The following is a 26,668-nucleotide window of genomic DNA, read 5'->3' on the forward strand; positions in this document are numbered from 1 at the left end:
TCTGCCACTGTTGAAATAAACCTACCATTGAAATGATACTGTTCTGAGACTTTTCATTTCTTTGTCATTGGACAAACTTACAAAATCAGTGAGGGGTCAAATAATTATTTCCTCCACTGTATATATATATATATATATATATATATACACATATATATATATATATATATATATATATATATATATATATATATATACACATATATATATATATATATATATATATATATATATATATATATATATATATATATATATATATATATATATATATATATATATATATATATATATATATATATATATATATATATATATATATATATATATATATATATATATATATATATATATATATATATATATATATATATATATATATATAAGTTGCAACAGCCACTGTCAAAAGCATCTCCTTAAAAACTACTAATGTGCTTACCAGAGCAACATATATAATTATATGCAACAATCAGGCCATGGTAGAAATGCATACACACCACATCTCTGGTCAATATTAACTATCACATCTTTAACTCAAATCCTATTTTGCAAGCATTTCACAGCTGGCATGTAATGATAACGTTAAGTAAAATTACATCAGTCAAACATTTGCACCACAGCACAAAGCTGCATAAGCTTTGACACAGTTGGCTGAAAGTGACATTTAATTGATCACTAATCAACAGCAGCTATCAAATAATCAAGAGTAAAAAGAAAATGTTATTAACATCTCAAGAGTTCGCTATCAAATAATCAAGAGTAAAAAGAAAATGTTATTAACATCTCAAGAGTTCACTAAGCAGCAAATCAAACCAAGCTAACAAACATTCAGTACAGATTTTATTCAAGTCTTTAAGAACTGTAATTGGACAAAATGCTACGTTACTCTGACTTCTAAACAATTCAGCACACTTTGTTCTATCATATGCACAGGTCATTTGAACTTGGACACAATCAGTAAAAGTTATCAATGGGTAAGCTATAGTTCAAAATCCTTTACTAGTGAATGGAAAGCCCTTCTAAAACAACTAAATGTAGAAGATAATTCTCCACTGGCACCTGGACAGCCAGTGAGCTCTTCCTAAATATCACTTGTTAACAGAGTAATACAACAAGTGGTAGGTGATATTCCGATACCAATAATATACAGGTGAAGTTTGTCTGAGACATTAAGCGGAGGTTACAAATGAAGGTCAACAAGAATGAGCTTTACCTTTGATGAACTGGATCAACCAGCGATTCTGAGGCTGGCTATGTGACTTGATTAGCATTTACCCCATGTTGTCTCCATTTAAAAAAAAAACCACACTTCCAACATATAAATAACTGAAAAAGGAAATTCCATTTTTACCGCTTACACAGAGGTTTTTCACTAACACTCAGATAAACCACAGATTGCTTTATAAATTACTTAGGATTGGATAATAGAACCTCTGACTCCTTAACATCTATACAATACTTTCAAATTAAATTTGTTTTCTTATAAAACAATATGAACAATGATCCAAAAAAGAGGCAAGCAGGGCTTTCAGCTGAATGTTATTACATACAATACTTCTAAGACATTACTTTGAATATCATATTTTTCAAAATACTTTTTGATTCCCACAGTTCTAAATTTACAACCCAGAGCTAAATCACACATTAAAATTACACATCAGTGCTCCTGCTCCACTGACAATTTTTTATGTTAACTGCTTCAGTTATTAAAAATCTGATATTTTAATAATAAACCATGACAATACACTTACACAGGAAAACAGGTTTAACTATAATAATCTATTTAATGAAAGAATGCCTCTCTAAATAAATTTTCTTGAACCAACAACACACACCTTTTTACTACAACGTGTTAATCAACGGCTTTTAACACACTAACCTGTTGAAGGACAGGATTATGCTCCGGAGCCTCGTCAGCGCTTCTAATTCATCAGGCAGAGACGACAAAAAATTATTCCTAGGAACAAAAGATAATTACACTGGACTACAAACTATGGAATAACTTATACCAGCAACATGAATTTAATTTTTAAAAAGTTATTTCACACAGTGTACACCTCAGCACCATACCTGAAATCTACGTGAAGTAACTGCTGTAGCATGCAAACTTCTAAGGAAACACAGGATAGTTTATTGAAAGCAAGGTTGATGTCTGATAAAGTAGCTTTGAATTCCACAATCCTGTTTAAAACAAAAAAACAAAAATTAGCTTGAATGCAAAAGGAAGCACAGATTAAACATTAGTTACCATTAAGAAGTAGAGCAAATAAATAAAGTAAATAATATTTTCTTATTCCAACAAAATCTGTCTTCCCAACAGGCTACATTATATAAAGTGTATCTACTAACTGAAACCCAAATCTGATAATGTATATACTTTTTAAAGAAATTAAAAAACATACACACATTTAAAGTGACACTCTTCTCAAAAGTAACATACAACATCCAGCAGACACCTCTGTGAAAATCTAAGTGGTAGCTTAGATTCAGTAACTGATAATACCAACTTTCAAGGCAAAAACTGCATTTTGGCTCATTCTATCATAAACAAACTCTCTCATTTCACTAAATATGATGCTTTCACTGCATTAACTGCTTGTTTTCGGTTTGAACGTTAACATTTATTTGTAGACATGGGTTTTGTTCAGTTTGAAAATTTCTGTACATTGTACTAGTGCCGGGTGGTATGACCAAAATTCTACATCATGTTATTTTTCAAAACTATATCATTTTCACGGTATTCAACTGTATGTTTTTTCCATGCAAGAGTGGATGTTAACCACATTTTCCACTGCAATTACTGCAGTAGACTGGCTAAGAATAAACTATTTCACTGTCATGAGAATTGTACATTGTACAAAAAAAACATTTTAATGTGCACACAAGTATTAATAAAGGTTCACATGGCCCCATAAAGTGATAGTTTTCAAGGGGGTGGCACTAATGAAGAGAAGGAATCACATTGCATGACAGTTGCAGTCAAAAGATAGAACTTTTTCATTAAACAAATTTTGCAAACAACTTAAACTATAATTTTGACAACATATTTTCAACCATCCAAAGCGGCATTTAGACTTAGTAAAATATCGAGAGGTGTTTCTCAAAAGTTGTATTGCACTGAACAGGTCTTAGAAAAGGAATAAATAGTAAATATTTTTTGTAAACCAACTACACTTTCTGTTAATGTTAACAATCTCTGTCCACCGACACGTTAGCTATATGGATTGTAATGGCGTTGGTTATCTCGATCCACTGATTGCTTTTTTTTGTCGTAGGCAGTACCTCTAGCAAAAGCGTCTACAAGTAATGTCCGACTCGAGTGTCCTCTAGCTTTTTCAGTTTTATCTTAGGACGTGGAGGGTGCCAATCTTCGTTCCATACATTCATGGTACTCCAAAGCATGTTTGTGGCTAAGGTGGTGTGGCAAATTGCTCGTGTTGCAGTCTCCAGCGTCAACTTCAGCTTGACAGCATTAGGCAGTAAATACTTGTTTTGTCCACATCCGACCTTTTAAAACCAAAGTACCTCCAGACAACAGACACAGCTCCTTTTTTCTTCTGTGTCATCTTGTTCAAGTTAATCTTCTACTACAGCTTCAGTTTGGGAATGTTTTCTGTCCATTTTAACTTCTCAATACCTCCACTAACACATGTACTCTGTTGCATGCGTGATTAGCGGTGTAGCTGTGAAAAAGGTTCCCCTCTCAAACAGTTTCCTGTTGCGCCACGTTACGAACATTGTTTAGGCAATTTAAACCGGTGATGCGGTATAAGAAAAATCCATACCATAATAAAAACAAAAAATGGTTTTTGGTATGAAACGGTATACCTTCCAGCACTACATTGTACAGCATTTTAACAGACTCTTAATAGGGATGGGGACAGACGACAAGGTAATACAATATCTGTTGGTGAAGAAGCATTCAGAAAATGAAACAAGCAGTTTTTGAATACATTAAACCATGTTGTTAAGAAAGGCAGGCCCGAAACATTGGTCATGTCCTTTTCAGTTTGAAAAGATTGAAGATTTTTTTTTAGTCTTAATATCAATATGAAACACCCACAGCCCTCATCTCTGGAATTGCTGGAGGAATCCAAGTTATAAAATTTGCTCGATCTATTAAAAGGCGAAAATGCCATCTCTTATTTAGAATTGTTGAAAACAGAATACCTTGAAGGAATCTGTGTAAGTTGATTTTTACTGAAGTTTACGGTGGCTATCGGGTTTTCACCAGCTGCATCAAAAATGTCATCAGAAATAACGGCCTCTTGTTTCTCACTAAGAAAACCGGGAAAAAATAAAGAAAGATGTCAGTTATTAATATGAAAACGCTAACCGATTTTAGGAAAAAATGTTCTAACCTATTAATATTTAATGATGAGACACACAGTACATAATTGCATAGCAATTTAGCAAAAGATTTAATCTGAATAGCAAAAAACGTATTTGTGTTGCAATTTCAAAATGCAAGATTTAAACTATATTTATCAGTTTGCATGAGAAAATGTATTTATAAAAAAAAGTTTTAAATAAAAAAAAAATAATTGCAAATTTAAAACTAATATCACATTTAAATTGTTTAAAACATGGCAGCTCCATTTTTTTAAGAAGAAAAATGGGGCATGTGGATGTGCCCTTTGAGCCAGTAGTGAACTCTGACCTTGTGTCCTGCATTGCACTTCATCATGATGTTTATAAACTCAAATTTAGTAAGAATCATTTTAGACAAAATTTGACAAAAATAATGTATTCATATGAACTTTTTTTCTTTTTACTTAAGTGATTTTTTTTTAAAGAAAACTGTTAGTAATTATTTTATATTAACATATAAAGTTTAACTCTAAGGGTCAGACAGTGTACTCCTCAAATTCCCGATGTAATGTTACTAAAATGACTACTTATGTAGTAAAGATTACTAAATTGCAAAAGCAGTCTTTCCTTTTCAGGCTTAAGGCATATCAAAGTAAAGTGCAGAAAACAAACATTTACCTAGCAAGCAAGGAAAAAACAATTTTATTACATGGTGATCTAATAATTTCTGTGTAATATTTTGGGATTACCACTTTTGCTTGGTTAATTTGTGTTTATTAGTATGTTTTTTCATTTCAGAATTACATCAACATGCTGAAAACTGAAAAGCCTTCAGAGACTTGCCTAGTCATATACTAAGATTAGTTTCATAATGCCATAATGAACATGGCAGAAATCTGCCACAATTTAACATTTTTCAAGGATGACCCAAATCTGGGTGTCACCGTTGAGTGAATAAAAAAGGAAAATCAAAAAGTAACAGTGCATCAAATAGCAGGCACTAGGTATTAATTAACGGGTTAGCTCAATCAGTTCCTCATTAAAAAAAATCATAAAAGGTTAAAGCATCACCGTATTTGAAGTCAGAATTCTGGGCATCCCACATACACTATTTCCTGTTTCAAGAGGTGTCTTGATCTAATGAGTTTGATTTTATAAACAGGCATATACTTGGATATATTCACTATGACCTTAAATAGAAGCAGGGGAAACAATGGGAGTATAGGGATTATCCAACATCAAAGAAATTTCAAGATCCAAACAAAAGCAGGAAAGATCACAAGTAAAGATCCAAACAAAAGCAGGAAAGATCACAAGTACAGATTTTTTTTTATGAAGCTGATGGTTTAATCCATATTGATTACTCGCCTTAAAAAGGCCTACATATCTGCTTATAATACTGACTTGCATTTGTAGGTATCAATCAGGGAGTAGTAAAGAGGACTTTTCGATTTCCGTTAAATTGTCCTCCTCACATCATCTGGGTTGCAATGGCTTCATTTATTATTAAAAGGACACAACCACCCTATTAACCAGTGGTCCAGTGTGACTTTGTTCTCCACTTACTCCCATCTGAAGTGTTACCTCCATGAGAGATGATAATCATGATTTACAACTAAGTAGCAATATCTTTCTTGATACCCGCAAAAAGCGAAATCTGGCTATAAGAAATATTACAAACACTTCAAGAGTTTGCCTATTACACTGATACTGTATAACCAGAACCAACTAAAAACCTCTAAGTACCTAAAAATGAACAATACCTGTACTCCAAAGTCTTCAGCGTTTTTATAGCATGTAAGTTGATCTTTCCTTGGCTTGGCAGAGTCATAGCAGACTCAGAAGAATTTGTTTCCTTATCCTCATTTTTTACTAATTAAAAAAAAAACACAAATCAAGTTTTTATTCACCAGAAACAAACATACAAAAATAAAAACGAGAAAAAGATTTCACCTTGCACTCTACTTCTCAAGTATTTCAAAAGTTCCTGAGTTCCTTTCTGAAAGAGAGACAATTTATTTAAAAAATTGTAGTTATAATGGAATAATCATGAAAGGCGATCTACTGATGGGTTGTAAAAAACCATTAACATGAAATAACTAAAAAACTGTAATTACAGATTTATCATTGTTCACATTAGTATAAGCAATACATTTTTTTTATATAATAAAACACACTTTTCAGTGCTTATAGACAGCTGAATCCTGAATTTTCCCTGATTACCTCACTAACTGCAATTCTCCATCCACACATGTTCAAGGCTTTTTTCTGTAATGTAATTTAAGGTCAGACAGCTAGGGTTATATAGAAATAAAGGAGGCATATGGCAGAAAACAACCCTGGATTGCATCTTGACTATCAAGGTCACTACAAAAACAATTTAGAAATACAAACTAAACTAACTTGCAACAAATCATTGGCACATAGACATGAAGAGAAATGCAAACTACACTCAAACAGTCCTCTGTAGAGCAGCAGGGCTAACCACAGGCACCATCCTTTCCATATCATATTCATTGCTTTGAATAATTAATTGCAGAATACTAAAATATCTGCTATTCACCACATTAAGGACAATTTAAAAAATAAGTAAAAACCGAACACTCTTATATCTTTCACATCCAGCTTCAAATGAAATCTATTTCTTGTACTATGGTCCAAAGTCAAATGCAGTGTGTGGGTTTATTTATTTTTTCAACTTGTCTCTACAGAGAGGAAATAATGCTAAATTTAAGTCATCACAAACTACAGCATTCTTTCAAATTTCTGTGAAAACTATGTAATTGTACGTAGGTGGTAAGAATTAAAAAATGAAAGGGAAAAGAAATGAACAAAACCATAAAATGGAGAACTGTATTCAGTAACATTTACTACAGACAATCACCTTAAAATCTTCAAAAGGATGGGATTATTTAAAAGCATGTAAACATCAGTAGGAAAAATAAAGACATTATATTTAAAAATCATATGTGAAAACATTTTTACCTTCAGTACAAAACAAGCTTTCAAAAATACATTGTTATTGTGACTAAAACATTTTATAGCACATTTTCATACAAAGAACATAGCTCAAAAGTACTTTACAATATGTCAAAGACAAACGTTAAGACAAAACATTAAAAATAGGTAAGAACAATTATTAAATAACATACAATTAAAGTGGAAGACTGAAGGTATTTGGCACTTAATTTTCAGAACAGGAGTCAGATCACATGAATTATCTTCTCTCTCCCTATCTATACATACACACAATCAAAAGAGATGGACTCATTCACTCTCTCATCAACACAAACACTATTTCCAGTTTAGTTAAAAAGTGAAATTTGGCAGCACAGTACATCTAGGGGACTAGCTGTCCTTTCTTAATGAATACTGATATATCAATATTTTGGGGATCAGTTAGGAAGAAGTAGGGAAACTCTTACAATAAAAATACTAAATACCCCAATATCTCAAGATTTTGATTAGATTGAAAATTGCTGACTTTATAGAAAAAAATAAAACTTCATGGCAAGTTTTATTTGTTAATATTAAATGTATTTATTAATAATCTAAAGCAGGGGTTCCAACTCTGGTCCTGGTGGGCCACAGTGCCTGAAGGTTTTCACTCTAACCCTTTTCCTAATCCGTGATCAGTTTTCACTGCTAATTAACTCCTTTTCCCTTCATTTTAATAGCCCTGTAATTAAGAATTCAGTCCTAAAAATTGATTTGTTTCTTCATTAATGGCAGCCAAACAGAAAGGAGATGTGAAACGAGCAGACAGATGACCAGCTAAACTGGGATTTCAAACTCCTGCCAATTTCACTCTAACCAGTTTCTTAATGAGAAGCCAATTCTTGCTGTTAATTGAATATCCTGACTTGTTGCTGCTCTCATTCGGCCACAGCAGACTGTTGATTTTCTGTTTCTTCTAAGAGCACCGTCAAGATGTTTCTGTGACCTGAGCAGACCAACATAACCGAGACACTCACCTTTCTTTATTTTTAGGTTAGCTGGTCATGTGGTGGCTCGTTTTGTGTCTCTTTATTGTTTGGCTGCTCATTAAGGAAAAAGAAACAACTAAGGGGTCTGAGTCATGTAAATTAAAATAAAGTAAAAACAAGTTAATCAGCAGCAAAAACGGCTCACTAATTAAGAAGATGGTTATAATGAAAACCTGCAGCCACTGCGGCCCACCAGGACTGGAGTTGGACACCCCTGATCTAAAGTATGTTCTTTGCTGGACTGATGACAGGGCAGAAGTGATTGACGGGCCATGTGAATACCACCACCAACTAATGTGGTGTACGGGTGACTGAAGACAGGGCAGTGGACTAGACTGAGGAGATGTTGGCTGGAGGGTCTGGAAGCACACACACAAAAACACTGTGACGGAAAAGCTTAAGGGCTCATTTATACTTCACGCTCAGAACGCATACGCACCCGCATCATGGCTGCCACGCGTTCCCAGCGTTCATTTCACGCGTCCTCTGAGCAGGTCCTCAGAAATTATTGCGACGCGTGCGAGGTGCAGTTCCAGCAAAAAGTCGGGGGGCACAGTGTGATAAAAGTCGTAACGTGAAGTCAGTGTCTCTGTTTACTGTTTACTATCTACATGTGACAGAAAACCTCTATGCAGATCCTACGGGATGAATGCTTCGATGTGGTGAAGTAAAATGTCGACATATACAGATGCATTCGTGGTGCTTTTATATTCAAGCATCGCATATTCCCAATCGTAATGACACGATACATTTTAAAAGTCTCACATACCATCTTTTGTGTCGTCTTTTTTTTTTTTTGCAACCTAACCGCAACATAATGTATAGAGCTGTATTTGAGCCACTGAGAAAAAAATAAAGGACACAGTGAAAACGTGTATTTTGTGATTAAAGTGGAAATTTCGGCTTTAATTTTGAAATGTCCACTTTAACCTCGTAGTTTACTTTATCATTAATGCAGACCATCATAAACGTCATCCAAGTTTTTAATCGCTACAAGCTTCTTGGACCCGAGAGCAGCGGCAAGCAGCAATAGATCAACACACATAACACATGACATGTATGATATTCCAACTCTCTGCACATTTAGAATCTTTAGATTTGTACTTGATACCACTTTCATGATGAAATGCATTCAAGTGTGTATGTTACATTTTACATATAATTTTGTTTAAATAATGAATAATGTTAATAATTACACACGTGGGGGTGTCACGGTGGTGGAGCGATAGCACTGCTGTCTCACAGGGAGTTATGTTGCTGGTATTTCCTGCTTGTATTCCACACTGTGCTCCGGTTTCCTTCCAAAGATATGCAGATTCGTGGATTTGGTGCCGCTAAAATGACGCTAGTTTATGCGAGTGCTTGTATTCACCTTGCAATGAGCGGAGGCCTCATCCAGAGATTGTTTCTCACTCATGCCCAATGCTTGCTGGAATGGACACATCCCTGGATTGATGGATTTAATCAATAAACATAATTTTCAGAGGTATGGCAGTAAAGTGTCATCAGAATTTAATGAGTGTTCCAGGCAATTCACAACACAGAGAAGCCGAACATGTTCTCACCGTGATAATATCTTGCACTGCCACTTGGTGGATTCCTCCAGATTTACATAAAGTACGCGCGCAAGTATAAACACTACAACGCTTGCGTAGCAGAAGCGTCCGCTGCAGCATGCGTCACGTGAAGTATAACTCCAGCCTAAGGAAGATGCAAAGCTCAATGGTTCAAAAGCACAGTCTTTTGAGGATGACTACCGATACTGTTAGATGCATACCAGCTATCATCTTGGTTATCCATTATACTCCATTTACCTCCAACCCCCCAGGTTGCAGTGTTGGAAACAAGTGGCTCATAGATTACCACAACATTATTCTTAGATTGTTGTGCCTGTATTTCTAATGTGGAAGCCATAGAAATTGTGTCACGATGCTCAAAGACACAGAACTGCGCTCTTCACGTTAATACAATCAGTGAATCACATAGGGTACTTGGACTTATATACCCACTTCAAGCACTGCTCTTCATTATACAGTCACATCTGTTGCCTTTAAACGGGGACTGGACACATCTGACCATAAACATGAAAAGAAATCCTGTACTTGAATGACCAATGTAAAATGAAAACTGTAAACTAATAACACACTCAAATTTCACATTATTCCCACTAATTACCTGTTTCAATTCAGATGAAGACACGTTCCTGTAAAGTTCTGTTTTGCAATGATCAACAACAAAAGCCAGGACACTAGGAAAGGTAGAAATTAATGTAATGATGGCATGTTTTACTCATAAGCAGTTGTGTATAGCATGTTCAAGAGTAAGTAGTTTCAGTGACCGAATATTATTACTTATCTGACTGATGTCATTACCCAAAGTGACGATCAACATTTGAGGCATAATTGGTTACATTTCTGTTGCACTTTCAGTGAGTGCACAGGCAGGTAAAGTCTTGGTCATAGTCACCCAATGTGAGTAGTGGGATTTGAACCCACAACCTCAGGGTTTGAAGTCCTAAATCCAAATCCTTAACCTCTACTCTGCACCACACTGCCGGTCTATTGGTTTTTAAAAAAAAAAAAAAAATACCCACCCACAAATATTGTATACAGAAACATCCTTACTTTGTTACATAGTAATTCCAATGCATGTGATTAACAGATGGCACAACGAAGGCCCATTGTATTGCAAGTGTAAAAACACACTTGATATGAAGTGGCAAAGTACAAAATAAAGAGAAAACTCTTCTTGCTGACTGGGCTACCCCACCTCAAGGCACTCTAAGTAGTCTATTTGGTGGGGTGACTGGTCCACTAACCTCCTCAGTACCACGCAAAAAATTTCTCTTACACCTGCTACCCCTCTTTTCCCGATTTTCTGGTGAATCCTCTAATTGACAACTGAACCTTGTCCAACTTTACATACCAATTTAAACGTTCACTGAACTTTAACCAGAACCAGCCTGGGATGTACCATAATCAACTGGTAGGTTGTAAACAGAATATAGGGGACTGTGGTGCCACTTAAAGAGCTAATAATTCTTTGCATTTATATAGCGCTTTCTGACTACTCAAAGTGCTCAGCAATTGCAGGTTAAGGGCCTTGCTCAAGGGCCCAACAGAGCAGAGTCCCTAATGGCATTTAAGGGATTCAAACCGGCAACCTTCCGATTGCCAGTGCAGATCCCTAGCCTCAGAGCCAGGGTGCTTGTATTACATTGCTCAAATATTCCTACTGCATTCTCTTATCTGACTATGTCCCTGAAGTGGATGAGCTCTGAAAGAAATACCTCAATGTGACAATAAAACATATATGCCCAATCTTTTAAAGTGACAACATGCATAATTCTTGCAATTTTTCCTAACAGCATCCACTACTGCCTGTACTTCTGGTCACTGCCAAGCTATACTCTACAATACTAAAACAAAAATCCACACTAGTAAGACTATTTAGTACAAGTATCCATTACATTTGCATCACAAGAACCGAGGGAGCAAGACACCTTCTCTTTAGAACAATGTCTCAATATTGTAAATAAGAATATCTTTGATTTGAGTTATTTGCACTTACAGTAAGAAGATCCCTACGAATGGTTCTCAAAGGATTGCCTTCTAGTGACAGAGTTTTCAGTTGAGGCAAATCCCCTAATCCATAAGGCAAACTGCAAAAAAACACTCAAGGCTCAAAATGATTAAAGTCTACTTTTTAGAATTTTATACTTCCCAGTCATACTTTTGATAAAAAAAGACAATATCCAATATCTCAGGATAACATTGTGCATTAGATCTCAAAAAATAACCTGAGGTCATTGCTAGTTTATGTAAAGATTCTTTAGAAAAATTTTAGTTTAGCTATTCAGGTGCATACCAGTTACCCTCAGATAGGAACAACTTATTTTAAGTTCAGGATAAAATACTAATCCTAACTAATATAAAGAAAAAAAAAAAAAAGAAAATATTGCTGTTCAGGCCCATTTCAAAAGAAAGTGAATTAAATCATTCAGGTTATAGTCATAAATTAACTTTCTATTGAAAAGTTCCCTTTATCCAAAGACTGCAATATATTCTTTATTGTCTTCTAAATATTGAGATTACCCAGGCAATAATACTAAAGGATTCAATATATAGTAAAGTAGAGAAATGCAATATAAGGATTCTGAACACCTTTTGCCAGAAATCAGAGGATAACCAAGTGCAGCATCAGCAGTACTGGAACAAATAATCAGCTGGTGGAAGGAAAAGAAATCGGGGTTATGTGCGAGAGAAAGAATGAGGGAGGGAGACAACCACCAAATATGACATACAGAAATCAAGATCTGTTTAACTTGGCTCAGAAGTGCAAAATGATTATTTTTTTGCCAAAGTTTTCCAGGTTGTTTTCCCTGTTTTCATACATCCCATAGGAATTTTGTTTACTAAGCTTACCATTTCTTTTTACATTTTTGCATCCTCTGTTATTTGGAATTAGTAGGGCTATCATAAGGGCACTCTCACTAGAAGAGACTATTTATTGGTTTTATATTTAATATTTCAGTTCCACAGTTTATTTTTGTATAGTGCTCTTCACCAAATGGAAGCTCAGAGCACTAAGCCATATACATGCCAATCAGTTCATGATAAAATGTCAACAGTAAGAATGGATGGTGTTTGTTAGATATAGTAGCTAACAAGTATTAATTTTTGAAATAAATACTACATTAGGCAAACCATTACTTTAAAGGAGAGCAACCCTGGGATTTGAGGACATTTCTAAAGTGTGGAAAGATACTATTAGCTGTCAAAAGTAAAAAGTGCAAAACCGTTTCTCTTAATTAAGCATGTTCAAACACAGACACTTCATAATCAGTTCCTTCATCACGTCATCACTTGAAAAGCTAGATAAACGATTTATATACAGTGCCAATCAAAGGAAGTTTTCTCATTTCATTGCAATTAAAATATTGTATAGCAGTAGTTTTTATTTGTCTGTAATATTTATCTGCAGAAAAAGACTCTTCAAAGTATAAACTGAGCTCTGCGAAGTGATCTAAATTAACTGCAAAATAAGGGGGCAAAAATTTCTTAATGATACTGCAACCAATATAGTTTGTCCAAATATTTTTATACAACAATTGAAAATGGATATTTGCTTTGCATAAATTATTACAAAAATGTTCAGACCTTTGCAGGTATTCTGGGCTCAATAAAGTTGGCACTTATAAAGGTATTTATTTTGCCTTAAAGAAATCATCAAAGAAATAGGTAGCCTGTTAAACACCTACTTGCTTATGTCATTGTTAGTGAGATCCAGTCTCTCTAATCCTTGTAGAAGAGTTATTTCATCTGGAATGGACTTCAGTTTGTTATCCCTCAACTCTAACACACTGATGACACTTAAATGCTTTAAATGTTCTTCTCCCAGGAATTCAATTTGATTGTTGCCAACATAAAGCTCCTGTTAGAAATTGCGAGAGAAAAAGCTGAGTAACAATTCAACTAAAATTGGCATAGACTACTATTCATCCTTAAATAATAATATTGTCTGAAACCTATTTTTTTTGTTTTACCTGAATAAAATATGAACACAACTTGCGATAGAACCGAGCTGCTGATTTGTACTGCTCATTCAGAAAACAAAAATGAACTCCGATAACTTTAAATAATTTTAAATTGTTTCCATATGGTCCTTTTTCCATTAAATTTGGGTAAGAAATAATCAATCACTTTTTTTTCTTAAATTAAAGCAAGAAAATAGAATTCTTTATCATGGTTGTGTTCCATTGGGACAAAATATGCCTGATGCTACAGGAAGCAACTATTCTCAGGTAAACTTAAGAGCATTCTTACTTAGAAAATTATTAATTATGGAGATTGCAGGACTATCAGAGAAATCCAATAATAATTCACCATTTAGATTTAGATAAAATGGCACATCAGTCATGAGAACTCTCTCATTCTGTAGTGGGCTTTCAGAATCCGTTCATAAAACCCTGTTCAACACAGCATCCATCATTGTTAAGAAAGCCAAACATTCACTACAGTAATTAAATATATACAAGGAAATAGTTCAAGTGTCTCTGCACTGAGGCAGATGTCTAAGAGTATAAATTCCAGCTGTAAACAGCAGGGCTATGTGATTATCATGACATATGTCTGAGCTCTGGGACTATAGGGGAATGTCCTATAAAGGCTAAGGGGAGGTGGGAAATAAAGGGAGACTACTCTGAAAGGGACAAAAAGCCTCTGAAACATAGTTTTGCAATATTTATCTAAGCCTTGAAACAGCAAGTGGTGAGGCAGCCTGAAATTAATATAGTTTTTTAGCAATCCTTACACAGTGTCTCCCCTCTTATCTTATATTAAAATGTTAGTTAACGAAGTTACTGGTTTAAATAAAGCAGATTGGTTATAGCACTATAATACAGCTTACTTGAAGAAGAGGCCCGAGTTGCCTTGAAAGCTTGCATATTGTAATCTTTCTAGATTGCCAATAAAAGTTGCAATTTTGCTTAACTTCTCACAACGCAGATTGGTTAGAAAGTTTCACTTTCCTATATTGAAAGTGTTTTTATTTCAATGTCATTTCATTTGATAAAAGTCACTTGAAACAATTATGGCATATAAAAAATGACTTCTGTTAATATTATTTAGTTCATGCAAATTAAAAAAAATACCACCTACAAACAAAAGAAAAAATGTCTATCAAGGGAGAACGCATAACTAAACACTTTACATACTTCATCCCAGACTTATCTCTATGTTTTAAAAATTTTGAGGAACACAAAATGTTGTAATGCAACAAACCTTATTTAGAAGGCCCTGTGGTTTTGTAGACTATCCAAATGGACAGGCTGATAACTTTGTGGTTACGACAAATCAGAAGTTAATAAAAATTTAAATTAAGACAGACAGACTAGCAGGTATTATACTTTTAGGAAATTTTATTAAAAAAATAAAAATGCATCTTAAAAGCAAGGAATGATACCTTGAGCAGTTTACAGGAAGGAAGCTCCGGAAGGATACGTAGCTTGTTGTGCCTTAGATAAAGCTGCGCTAAAGATGCCATCTGTGCCACCTCTGGTGGAATACTTACCAATTCATTATGTGTACAGTCCAATATTTTCAAACCTAAAAAATAAAATTATACATAGTGGGAACACCACTATTTTGGTTAACCTGCCCTCCTGTAATGGAATGTGTTAAAAACTGTATTTAAAAAAGTTATTTTCAGTGTTTTTAGTTAAAACTCTTCATAGGTCAGGTAGACCTATTAACTTGGGATCTTTCCCCTCCACAGAAGAAGACTCATAATTACATAAATACAAGCTTAAGTATACCAACCTATGTTGCTTTCAGTACATACCTCCATGAGATTTCAACAAATAAGAAAAAACTCTAACAGCATATAGCATTAACAATACTAATTCAGATCTCAGCAACATTCCTACAGCTATGATAATTCAAAATGTTTATTGCTTTAGAAGACAAAAACTTTTTTTTTTTTTTAAATGTTTTTCTTCACCGTATTAAGCCTATTTCTGCAGCTTGAATTCACACTACAGTTATGACATGGATCCAAACAAGAATGTACAAATCATTTTTATAGGGTCTCGAAATAACAGCAAAAGGCACACACGCAAAAACAAACAAAAAAAACAAATAAGCCTCTGAATTGAGAAGTTTGAAACATCTAAAACCTTACTTTTAAGTGTTTTAATTCCAGATGGAAGTGTTTTTAGTTTATTGTTGGACAGATCAAGCTTCACTAGATTGCAGAGTTTACCCACATCGTCTGGAATATCGTCAATTTGATTCTTTGAAAGGTCCTAAATAAACAACAACACAGTTAAAGACCACAATCTTTAAAACATAAATGTAAATCTCAGCTCTGAATTCTGAAATAAATTTTATTAAATTCCAAAAACATAAGAATATGTTAAATATGAATGCAAAACATTTACATTAGGGTAAAGTACTTACCTGAAATAAAAGAGAAAACCATATAATAATTACAACAACACTGCATACTTCTTATATACTGTATAGTCATATGAAAAAGTTTGTGAACCCCTCTTAATTCTTTGGATTTTTGTTTCTCATTGGCTGAGCTTTCAAAGTAGCAACTTCCTTTTAATATACAACATGCCTTATGGAAACAGTAGTATTTCAGCAGTGACATTAAGTTTATTGGATTAACAGAAAATATGCAATATGCATCATAACAAAATTAGACGTGTATAAATTTGGGCATCCCAACAGAGATATTACATCAATACTTAGTTGAGCCTCCTTTTGCTAATATGACAGCCTCTAGACGCCCCCTATAGCCTTATTTTTGTCCATCCTTTCATAAAAAACCTCTCCAGTTCAGTTAAATTAATGGCTGCCGAGCATGGACAGCCTGCTTCAAATCATCTTGTAGATTTTCAATGATATTCAAGTCAGGGGTCTGTGATGGCCATTCCAGAACATTGTACTTCTCCCTCTGCATGAATGCCTTTGTAGATTTTGAACTATGTTTTGGGTTATTGTCTTGTTGGAATATCCAACCCCTGCGCAACTTCAACTTTGTGACTGATCTTTGAACATTATCCTGAACAATTTGTTGACATTGGGTTGAATTTATCCAACCCTTGACTTTAACAAGGGCCCCAGTCCCTGAACTGGCCACACAGCCCCACAGCATGATGGAACCTCCACCAAATTTGACAGTAGGTAGCAGGTGTTTTCTTGGAATGCGGTGTTCTTCTTCCGCCATGCAAAGTGCTTTTTGTTATGACCAAATAACTCAATTTTTGTCTCATCAGTCCAAAGCACTTTGTTCCAAAATGAACCTGACTTGTCTAAATTTGCATACAACAAGCGACTCTGTTTGTGGTGCGAGTGCAGAAAGCGATTCTTTCTCATCATCCTGCCATACAGATGTTCTTTGTGCAAATTGCGCTGAATTGTAGAACCATGTACAGATACACCATCTGCTGCAAGATGTTCTTGCAGGTCTTTGGAGGTGATCTGTGGATTGTCTGTAGCCATTCACACAATCCTGCACATATGCCACTCCTGTATTTTTCTTGGCCTGCCAGACCTGGGTTTAACAGCAACTGTGGCCTTCCATTTCCTGATTCCATTCCTTACAGTTGAAACTGACAGTTTAAACCTCTGAGATGGCTTTTTTTAGCCTTCCCCTAAACCATGAGACTGAACAATCTTTGTTTTCAGATCTTTTGAGAGTTGCTTTGAGGATCCCATGCTGTCTGTCACTCTTCAGAGGAGAGTCAAAGGGAAGCACAATTTGCAATTGACCACCTTAAATACCTTTTCTCATGATTGGACACACCTGTCTATGAAGTTCAAGGCTTAACAAGCTAATCCAACCAATTCGGTGTTGCAAGTAATCAGCATTGAACAGTGACATGCATTCAAATCAGCAAAATTACAAGGGGACCCAAATTTTTGCACGGCCAGTTTTTCACATTTGATTTAATTTCATACAACTAAATACTACTTTACTAAAAATCTTTGCCCGGAAAACACCCCAGTACTCAGATGTTCCTAGGAAATGAAAGACATTACCACGGTTATCTTTTCTGTTGAAAGTAGAGTCAATTATTATGCAGGCTGAGAGGGGTTCCCAAACTTTTTCATATGACTGTATAAACGTCTACGCATGGAAGAGTATATGTGTGTGTGTGTGTGTGTGTGTGTGTGTGTGTATGTCTGTCTGATCAGCCCGGAAGTCGGGGAGTGTGAGGCTACAGAAATGAAGCTCAAAGAACCGGCAAGGCGGCCACAAGTTAATGAGTCAGAAGAAGAAATAATTGCGAGGCTACAGACAGAAGCTCAAAGTGCCGGCAAGTTGGGCCCAAGTTTACCTGGAGAAAAACTCACTTACCTGTTGATAGACAAGGGCGCAAGCATGTCCGCAAAATGAAGCCGCTGACTCTGTATTTCAATTTTTTGCTGATGATTTCAGTAGTTTCTAGGAGACCGCGCTTTTTATACCACGGGCTTACACAACTCGTATTAAATAACAAAGATGGAAATAAACTATAGATAAGCATCTTTCAACATAAAAATCACAACTCTCTTGTACTAGCATAAAGGTTAACTTTTACTGGAATTATAATTCAATTACTACATTTCGAATCAGTTTGAACTTTTAGGCTTTTAAAATTCGACTCTTTATATGGGAACAGTGGAACAATTAGGGAGGGGTATTTAGAGTATTTTACCAGACTGTTACTTGCAAGATTACTTAAATACTTCATATTTAATAAAAAAAAGCAGTTTGCCTTTGAAAAGTTTTACAATTGAAAATAGAAAATGCCACAATGCCTGTAGGCTTCACATTTGTTACTTTGACAAGAATGGCCCTCTGTTTTTTTTTTAATGTACTTGATAATGGACGATGCTCAAAATACAATGTTCAGAAAAATGGTATTCCTTTTTAATTACATTCAGAAACACCACACAATTTCACAGTAAAGAGTTTTATTATGTTACTTATTCTGGTTTACATGTTTTCTGCTGTAAATGGGAAACAAAAGATCAACTGCAAACTACCGCCATGAAACCTTGTGGTTCAAGTCTTTTTACAGTTAAGGAATGTACCATACAGAAAGTGAATGATCAGAGGATAATTCAATATGGTACCAGCAAGAAGTAGTAAATAAATACAGGGAAACTGATTCAATACAATCTCATTCACATAGATTTATATTTAAGCATAAGCTAACTTACCAATTCATCCAAAAGGGTCAACTGACCTATTTCCTCTGGTATTCTTTTCAGTTCATTCTGTTGCAAGTGTAAGCTTCTTAGGTTCTTAAGATTCCAGAACTGTTCTGGTAATTCCTTCAGTTTGTTATGGCTGTGTTAAATCAAAATATTAAAACTTTGAAAAATCATTATATACATTCAGGGTCATAATATGCTAGAATGATTATTGCTAATTATATCAAGAATAATGTCACTCACGATAGGGGCATAGTATAATATACAGGAGTCATTTCCACAGTCTAGAATGACACCTCATTGGCCAATTACACCAAAAGGGCCAGTAACACTTGAGGGCAGATAAGATAACAGAGAAACAATTCAATAATATCTGCTTCTTAGTCTGAAAAAACTAAGGATGTCAAATTGAAAGTGATTACTTAATGTATTAGCTTAATACGCCCAAATGTTTGTTTTTTTAATTATATTTTCTTTCATAGGACTCGATTCTGTATTATTACTTAACCAGTCAAACCAGCGTGTCTCAATATAAGCTTAAAGCTTAGCATAAACATTTTGCTGCAGAGAAATTCATTAAAGCTGGTTAGTGCTCTACACTCTTTACAGCCACAACTGTAAGGCCAAAAAACAACACTACCTCCATTAACAAATAGGTCAGATCACAGAAAATGATGAAAGGGCTTGTGAGGATGAGGTCAATCTTACAAAATGCTGCACAGTCAACAATCTCATCCTGAACCTCAGCAAAATTAAGCATCTGAATGATTATTTCAGAAAACTAAACTAGCCATGACCCATTCAGATAAATGGAACCGAGGTAGAAAGGGCCAGAAACTTCAAATTTCTTGTCATCCATATTACCTAGGATCTCACAAGGTTTAAGCAATTAGTGTAAGACAGCAGAAGAAAGCTATCTCCCCCACATTGTCAACTATTATAGATACACTAAACAAAACATACGAACAGCTTGCTTCTGTGTGTAATAGAGCTTTGCTGTCAGCAGTACAGCATTTAAGCATACACCAGGTAGAGAAAAACTGCCCAATCCATCCTGGAGATTGCTCTTCCAACCAATCTCATCATTTCTTACAAAATGTGCTGGAAAATAAGCCCTAAGCATTTCCAAATAAGCTACACACTCCAGATATAGAATTTCAACCCTCATCAAGAGCCACAGGATCACTAGAAAGAGTTGAAAAAGAACCCATGGCATCTACACATCAGCCTCCTTCTTAGCTCTGAGACCACTGATCCAAAGAAAGAGCTCTGTCTGACTACATCTACTTGCTGCATAATATCAGCCACAGATACCTTTAAAAATCCACTCTGGAATGAAAAGGTGCCATATTGTCCATAAGAGCCTGAAAAAAAATCCCATTTATAAATATCTTCACTGATTTTTTCCTTTTAAACTCATAACTATTAAATGGCACTTAGCAATTGTAACCCAAACTTTTTTGATTTTTCATTAATATTTCTCTTGCATTCTACCACAGTGATTTTTAATCCCAGTCCTGGGGACCACTATGGCTTCAAGTTTTTATTCCAACTGGTTTCGCAGTCAGCGAATTACAATCATTTTACCTCAAGTTGATCATTTAAATAGCTGGTTTTTCATTCCCCTTCCCTTACTCTGCATTTAAATAAAAAGAGTGTGTGTCTCTCTGTCCTACTAATTTGCCCTTCTATGGAATTTGCTCCCCTACTTGTATCCTAGTACAACACTAAGGAATGGAGAAGACACCAGGGAAAATGACAAAGAATGATGACAGGCTAGTCCAGAAACTTCAAAACTGTATACAGTGGTTCCTTGGTTTGCAAATGTAATTCATTCGGGAAGCGAGCTTGTAATCCAAAGCATACGTATATCAAAGCTAATTTCCCCATAAGAAATAATAGAAACTGAGATGATTTGTTCCACAACCCAAAACTATTCATACAAAAATGATTAATACAAAATATAAAGTAAAAATACATCAAACAAATTAACCAGAACTTTACCTTTGAAAAGAATCACGTCTGGTGTGAGGTAGATGAGAGAGAGGAGGGTTATTGTGTAGGACGAATTTCACTCTAACTAACGGAATCCTTGCTATCTGTTGGCTTACTGGAATTTTTTTCTTTTTTTGGCGACTTTAAAAAGATACCTCTCCAATGACAGTTGCTCTTGCCTGAAGAGTCACTACACTTGGACACAAAATAAAAAAATGCTTTACGCACTATAAGGTTTCTAAACTCTTTTAGGATTCCCCCCATGGGGAAAAGTGTCCTGAAGCAACCGCAGGCTCCCACCTCTGTAGTAGTTCACTGCAAAAGCAAATCCGAAAAGATTGCAGATATCCTATAAGCGCCTGTTGTCGATGAGTGATACAAGGAACATTATAAATGCAGGGCACAGGACTACTTGGCCACTTACATGGTCATGACCCTTCCTGACTGCTGTGTCTGTGTGGAGTGGAGTGGTAGATCAAGCTATGATAAATAAGTGTGCTGTTCCTGTTTCAAGCTGAATAAAGCAGGTTTTGCAAAAGTACGGAGATTCAGCTTTCCCTGTCTTGCACCCAAAAACACTAGATAGATAGATAGACAGATAGAAAGTATCTATCTATCTAGTGTTTTTGGGTGCAAGACAGGGACTCGCACGTTACAACACAACACACGTGGTCACAATGCTATAGTAAACAGTATACGCTCATACGGATATTGACTATATGAGTGACGCACGCCGACTGAAACCAAGCATGGGAGACGATTACCCACAATCCCGCAGTGAAAGAGGGAAGAACCATCGGCTCAGTCGTGATTACGTGACGCTCAGCAGACAAAGCGTATACGTACTACTCGTATTGCAAGACCTCGCTCGTTTATCAAGTTAAAATCTATTAAAAATTTTAGCTCGTCTTGCAAGACACTTGCAGACCAAGTTACTTGCAATCCAAGGTTTTACTGTATGTTAAATTAGATTGGAATGTAGCAATCATTTGTGTGTGTTACATGGAGAGCGTTTAGTAGTCTTTAAGATTTGACATTATCATGATCATCTTCATCCTGCTTTAGCAGGTGTTCTGATTATTTAAGGCATTCTTACTAGTGGCATTGTCAGTGGATCTGATGCTGAAGTAGAAGCAGTCTTACAACATTCTATGTTGTTTGCCCTTGTTTCTGTTCCACTTATTACTAGGACAACTATTAAGGGAGCAAACACCACCGAGAAAGGTGAATAAATAAGAAAACAAAAACTTAAACGGTTCCTACGATTGGGATTAGAAACCACGACATTACAATATCGACAATGTTACTGGAGTATTTGCCAAAATTTACCTTACAAAAAGATGTTGATTTCGCACATATAATGTTGTTTTACACTTTATTGCCTGTTTGTTGATGGATGGATGGATACATGGATCCTAATAGGATGATTCTAACTTTAAGACTAAAGTTAAATCTTATATTATTCTGAAAATCAGTAGTGTGTGTCATAAGCAAAAGGCATGGATACAAAGGACTTCTAACTTTGAGCAGTGAGGACAAATAGTTTCAGTAAGTGTATTATTGGAAAAAAAATAAATAAGGCATTAACTACAATAAAATTTAAAAATGAAGTTCAGTTTGAAGAGTGTTACATTCAAAATATATGAGTGCACAAATACCAGTTTCTTAACATTCCCAACTATTAAAATAAACTACTTTGCTAAAGCAGACTTTCAGTAGACAAGTCTGTTAAACATTTCCTTTAACAGATAGCAGGATGTGAACTGATGAAATAACACCAAAGGTAAATAACACCAATAAAATCTGAGGTTGAAGCTTTCTGCAATTGTACCAGTACATCTATAGCTATCATAATGTCTTAATTTCAGAACGGAAATTTAAATAACTAATTTCTTTCCCCTCCCCCCTACATAAAATTCACAATAAATATTTAGATATGACAGAAGTGGAATGCTCCTATAATCAGGTGAGGGATGTGCATCATTGTACATTGCAAAGAAATAAAATATTTTTATTTCAAAGAGAAATATACCTTGCTCTTAAGATCAAGCCTACCTCGTATTAAAGCAAAATATTAGTTTTTCAACACTTTTCAGTGCTTTCAGGCCACAAGTCCCTTTGTTTAACCACTGATGTGTTCCTCAGCCACTAGGGAATAAACTTAGTTGTAAAAGGTGCAACAGGCATTGCATAGCAAGGTTCCTTCTTTCTGTTTTATACAAACAGTGTTTTAGATCTTTTTGAAAGACCTTTTCCATGTCATGTGACAGAAGTGGATGTGTGGTATTTTGGCTGAATTGACATTACTGAGAGATCCTCATCTTATGGATTTCCAGGGTCCCTCTTGAGCATGTCCTTCTCCTTCTGGTGTCTTAACCTGGGGTTGGCGGAAAAAAACAAAAAACAAAGCAAACAACATCACCTACACATAACACGACATGCTGGGAGCAAAGGGGAAGACAATGAAAAGGATGAGCAACTCTTCATGCTTCAGAGCATATTATTCTTTAAAGGGACTCCGTGGACTAAAGGCACCAAACAAAGTGATGACAAAACTAATATTTTGCTGTAATAAGAGGCAGACTTGATTTAACGGCGAGGCAGACTTTTGTATTTTCCATTTTCCTTTTGAAATTAAACCACTGTATTCTTTCACAATAGAATAGTTATGGTACATGTTCTTTGCCTGGACAGAGTGTTTCACCTTAGTCTCGATCAAACTTAAGTATGTCAATGTGGCTTTTCATTTAGGAGTGGGAAAAAAAATTTTTACATTTCCATATTGAAATAGAGACCTGTGATAGATCTACTAGTTTAAAAAAAAAAATTACAGCAAAGCTAGCATAAAATAAATGCATTTCAAAAATTAAAAAACATACCTGATATTAAGCTTCTGTAGATTTTCAAGAAGCCCAATAGACTGAGGTAAGGAGGCAAGTTCATTATCATGAACCTTAATTGACAAAAATATACTTAATTTAGACACTGATTTATTATCATTAAGCAGAATTTGTGAACTATGCATTACAACATTCTCACTTATTTTAACTTAGAATAAGCTCACACAATGTTCTATCAAACAAAAGGGGCTTTTTCATTATTAGTTAATTTTGCATAAAATTTAGAATTCAAAACTTCTGATACTATACTGATACTTCTGATACTGTATTGATATACAATGGTGAGTGTTTAATGACATGTTTGTACTTTTGAGTTTCTTGTATGTAATTTTGCAATTTACTTTAACTATAGTGTATTAGTAAATATAGCATGCTAGGCATATTAGACGTGTGCTTGCTTCATAAGAAAAAAAATCAAGTTTAACTGATTAGCATAACAAATTACAATCATAACAGATCACAAAAACACTTATAAATGAAGGCTAACAGAAAACTTCCTATGAAAATATCTGGCTATGCCTCCCCAAAAAGTCACCTACATATTTTACAGAAATATAATTAATTCTACGTACATCCAAAACAGTCAAAGCAGGAAGAAGCTGAATATCTTCTGAAAGGGACTGCAGCTTGTTGGATGCAAGAATCAGCTTTGTCAGATCAGTCTGGTCCCACCACCGATCATCTGAGCTAAAGGAGACATTGCTACGGGATTCTTCAGGAGTGTCAAGATTCACTCGCCAAACAGTCGGAGGAACTGCAGGAAAACAGGTGACAAATTTATTTCCGTACCTAAAAATGTAAAACTTTACATATCAGCACATTTATGGTATGTGTTTGACCCTTAGTAGAGTTGAAGTCGCTTAGGGTGAAATCTTTAAAACTCACTTTATTACCCCTCCACAGATTTTATACTAGCAAATAAAATGGTAGAAATTTAGCATATCATTTAAAACATCTATTTTGTGCAGGGCAAAGGTAATTTTTTCCAACAATGTTCACAGACCTCAGAGTATTTCACTTTTTATTGACCATATCACAACTACAGTGAGTTTCCACACGCTTTGTTAATATTTGGCTACGTTGCGTTTAAATTGTTTAACTTGAGCAAAACATTTTGGGTTGCCTTCCATGAACTTCTTACAATATGCTGATGGAATTTTGGCCCATTCCTCTAGACAGAACTGGTGTAACTGGGATAGATTCGTAGGCCTCCTTGCTTGCACACACTTCTGATTTCAACTGTACATTTCGCAGCCCTTCTGGAAACAGATTGATCAAGATTAAATTGGATTTCTAATAAATAAGATTTTTCCACTAACTTTTTAAAGACCAATAGAAACACTGCAATGCTATGAACCACGTCAGTATTCAATGTACTTAAACAAATAAAAACTAAAACAAAAATTTTGATAAATGTTCCAGTATAAACCACACAATCTCACTTTCATCTAAGTCAAATATCCCTATCCTAAGCATCTAAATGTTGCTATTCCAGATACACACACACAAATATCAATTACACTATTTATCGAAGATTTAGTTGTAACATTTAGCTTGGATCCCCTTGCCATTTTAGAATGTCACTTTGTTTCCCCAATTCAGAAGGAAATATTGCTGCTGAAATTGGTGGATTGGCAACAAATTCAAATCACTGAATTAACACCCATTTTGGGCTTTACAGCAAACATTTCTCTCGCTCTCATATATATTACACACATACACAGGATAGATAGATAGATAGATAGATAGATAGATAGATAGATAGATAGATAGATAGATAGATAGATAGATAGATAGATAGATAGATAGATAGATAGATAGATAGAATTCTATCTAGGCTCAATGCAATCTAGGCTTATCTTGAACACTAGCATGTCATTTAAAGTTCACATTACAAAACTATCCACAATAGCAGGGCTGTGGAGTCGGAGTCGGAGACAATTTTGGGTACCTGGAGTCGGAGTCGGCAAAAAGTTAACCGACTCCGACTCCTACTCCTACTAAATTTAAATGGGAATTAAAAAAGTAAGTTGAAATGTCCCAATTCACAAACAGTCATAATGAACTACTACTCTGCTGTAAGAATAAAGCCCAATGCATGCAGTGCATAATGTTACCACAAAACGAACATGTCAAGTAACCATGAAGCATGCTTTTCATTGACTGTATGCGTCACTATATGGGATGTAATGCACAGGTAAGGTGCGGCACCGCTTTCCATTGTGTCGTGTTCCACTGTTACAGGGAACTGTGAACCTAGCCTAAAGCCCCCCATACATTTACAGATGCACTGCCGATTTTTCGGCCGTTCAACGAGTCATCACGCGTCAAACGCCTGAAAAATCATCTGGTGTGTTCTCAGCTCCGTCGGCTCCCCTTCGCTATGTGCTAGTGAAGGGGCGGAAACTGAGAACACAGATCTCCCTACCCGTCTCCAGCAGAGGCTCGTTCTGCTGATCAGCTGGCAAGTGAGTGACACAATGCACTAAACTTCCGGCTGGCTGACAGAGGAGACAGCCACTGCAGCAGACAGAGGCATCACATTACTTTGGATGGGGGCGGTGGTCGAGATTTTCGGCAAGCTGGATCTGCCTGTCCATGTGGACACCCGTAATCTGCGGCCGCCAATCAATTGTGTTTGTCTTTAATCTGGCATTATAGTAGAGTGTTGGCTTCCTAGCCAGTAGTTCTGTGGTGAAATGACATGTATGTTGCCTTCCTTTCCTTCAATGGATGTAGAAAATACATTAGCATAGTATATACA

General features: G+C 35.4%; 1 protein-coding gene across 1 annotated transcript in view; it reads right to left on the reverse strand.

Annotated features, from left to right (window-relative positions):
- Nucleotides 1-26,668, reverse strand: part of lrrc40 (leucine rich repeat containing 40) — a 36,707-nt gene that overhangs the window by 4,487 nt on the left and 5,552 nt on the right. Inside the window, exons 2-13 of the mRNA XM_039767828.1 lie at nt 24,477-24,658; nt 23,884-23,957; nt 19,016-19,145; nt 15,978-16,101; nt 15,261-15,403; nt 13,558-13,730; nt 11,868-11,958; nt 6,265-6,310; nt 6,075-6,183; nt 4,171-4,278; nt 2,071-2,181; nt 1,880-1,957 (exon numbers count right to left, since the gene is read on the reverse strand). Coding sequence (XP_039623762.1) covers nt 1,880-1,957; nt 2,071-2,181; nt 4,171-4,278; nt 6,075-6,183; nt 6,265-6,310; nt 11,868-11,958; nt 13,558-13,730; nt 15,261-15,403; nt 15,978-16,101; nt 19,016-19,145; nt 23,884-23,957; nt 24,477-24,658 — 1,369 coding nt within the window. The remainder of the gene's footprint in view (nt 1-1,879; nt 1,958-2,070; nt 2,182-4,170; nt 4,279-6,074; nt 6,184-6,264; nt 6,311-11,867; nt 11,959-13,557; nt 13,731-15,260; nt 15,404-15,977; nt 16,102-19,015; nt 19,146-23,883; nt 23,958-24,476; nt 24,659-26,668) is intronic.

The sequence above is a fragment of the Polypterus senegalus genome, chromosome 10 (assembly GCF_016835505.1).
Source record: "Polypterus senegalus isolate Bchr_013 chromosome 10, ASM1683550v1, whole genome shotgun sequence".
NCBI classification, from domain to species: domain Eukaryota; kingdom Metazoa; phylum Chordata; class Cladistia; order Polypteriformes; family Polypteridae; genus Polypterus; species Polypterus senegalus.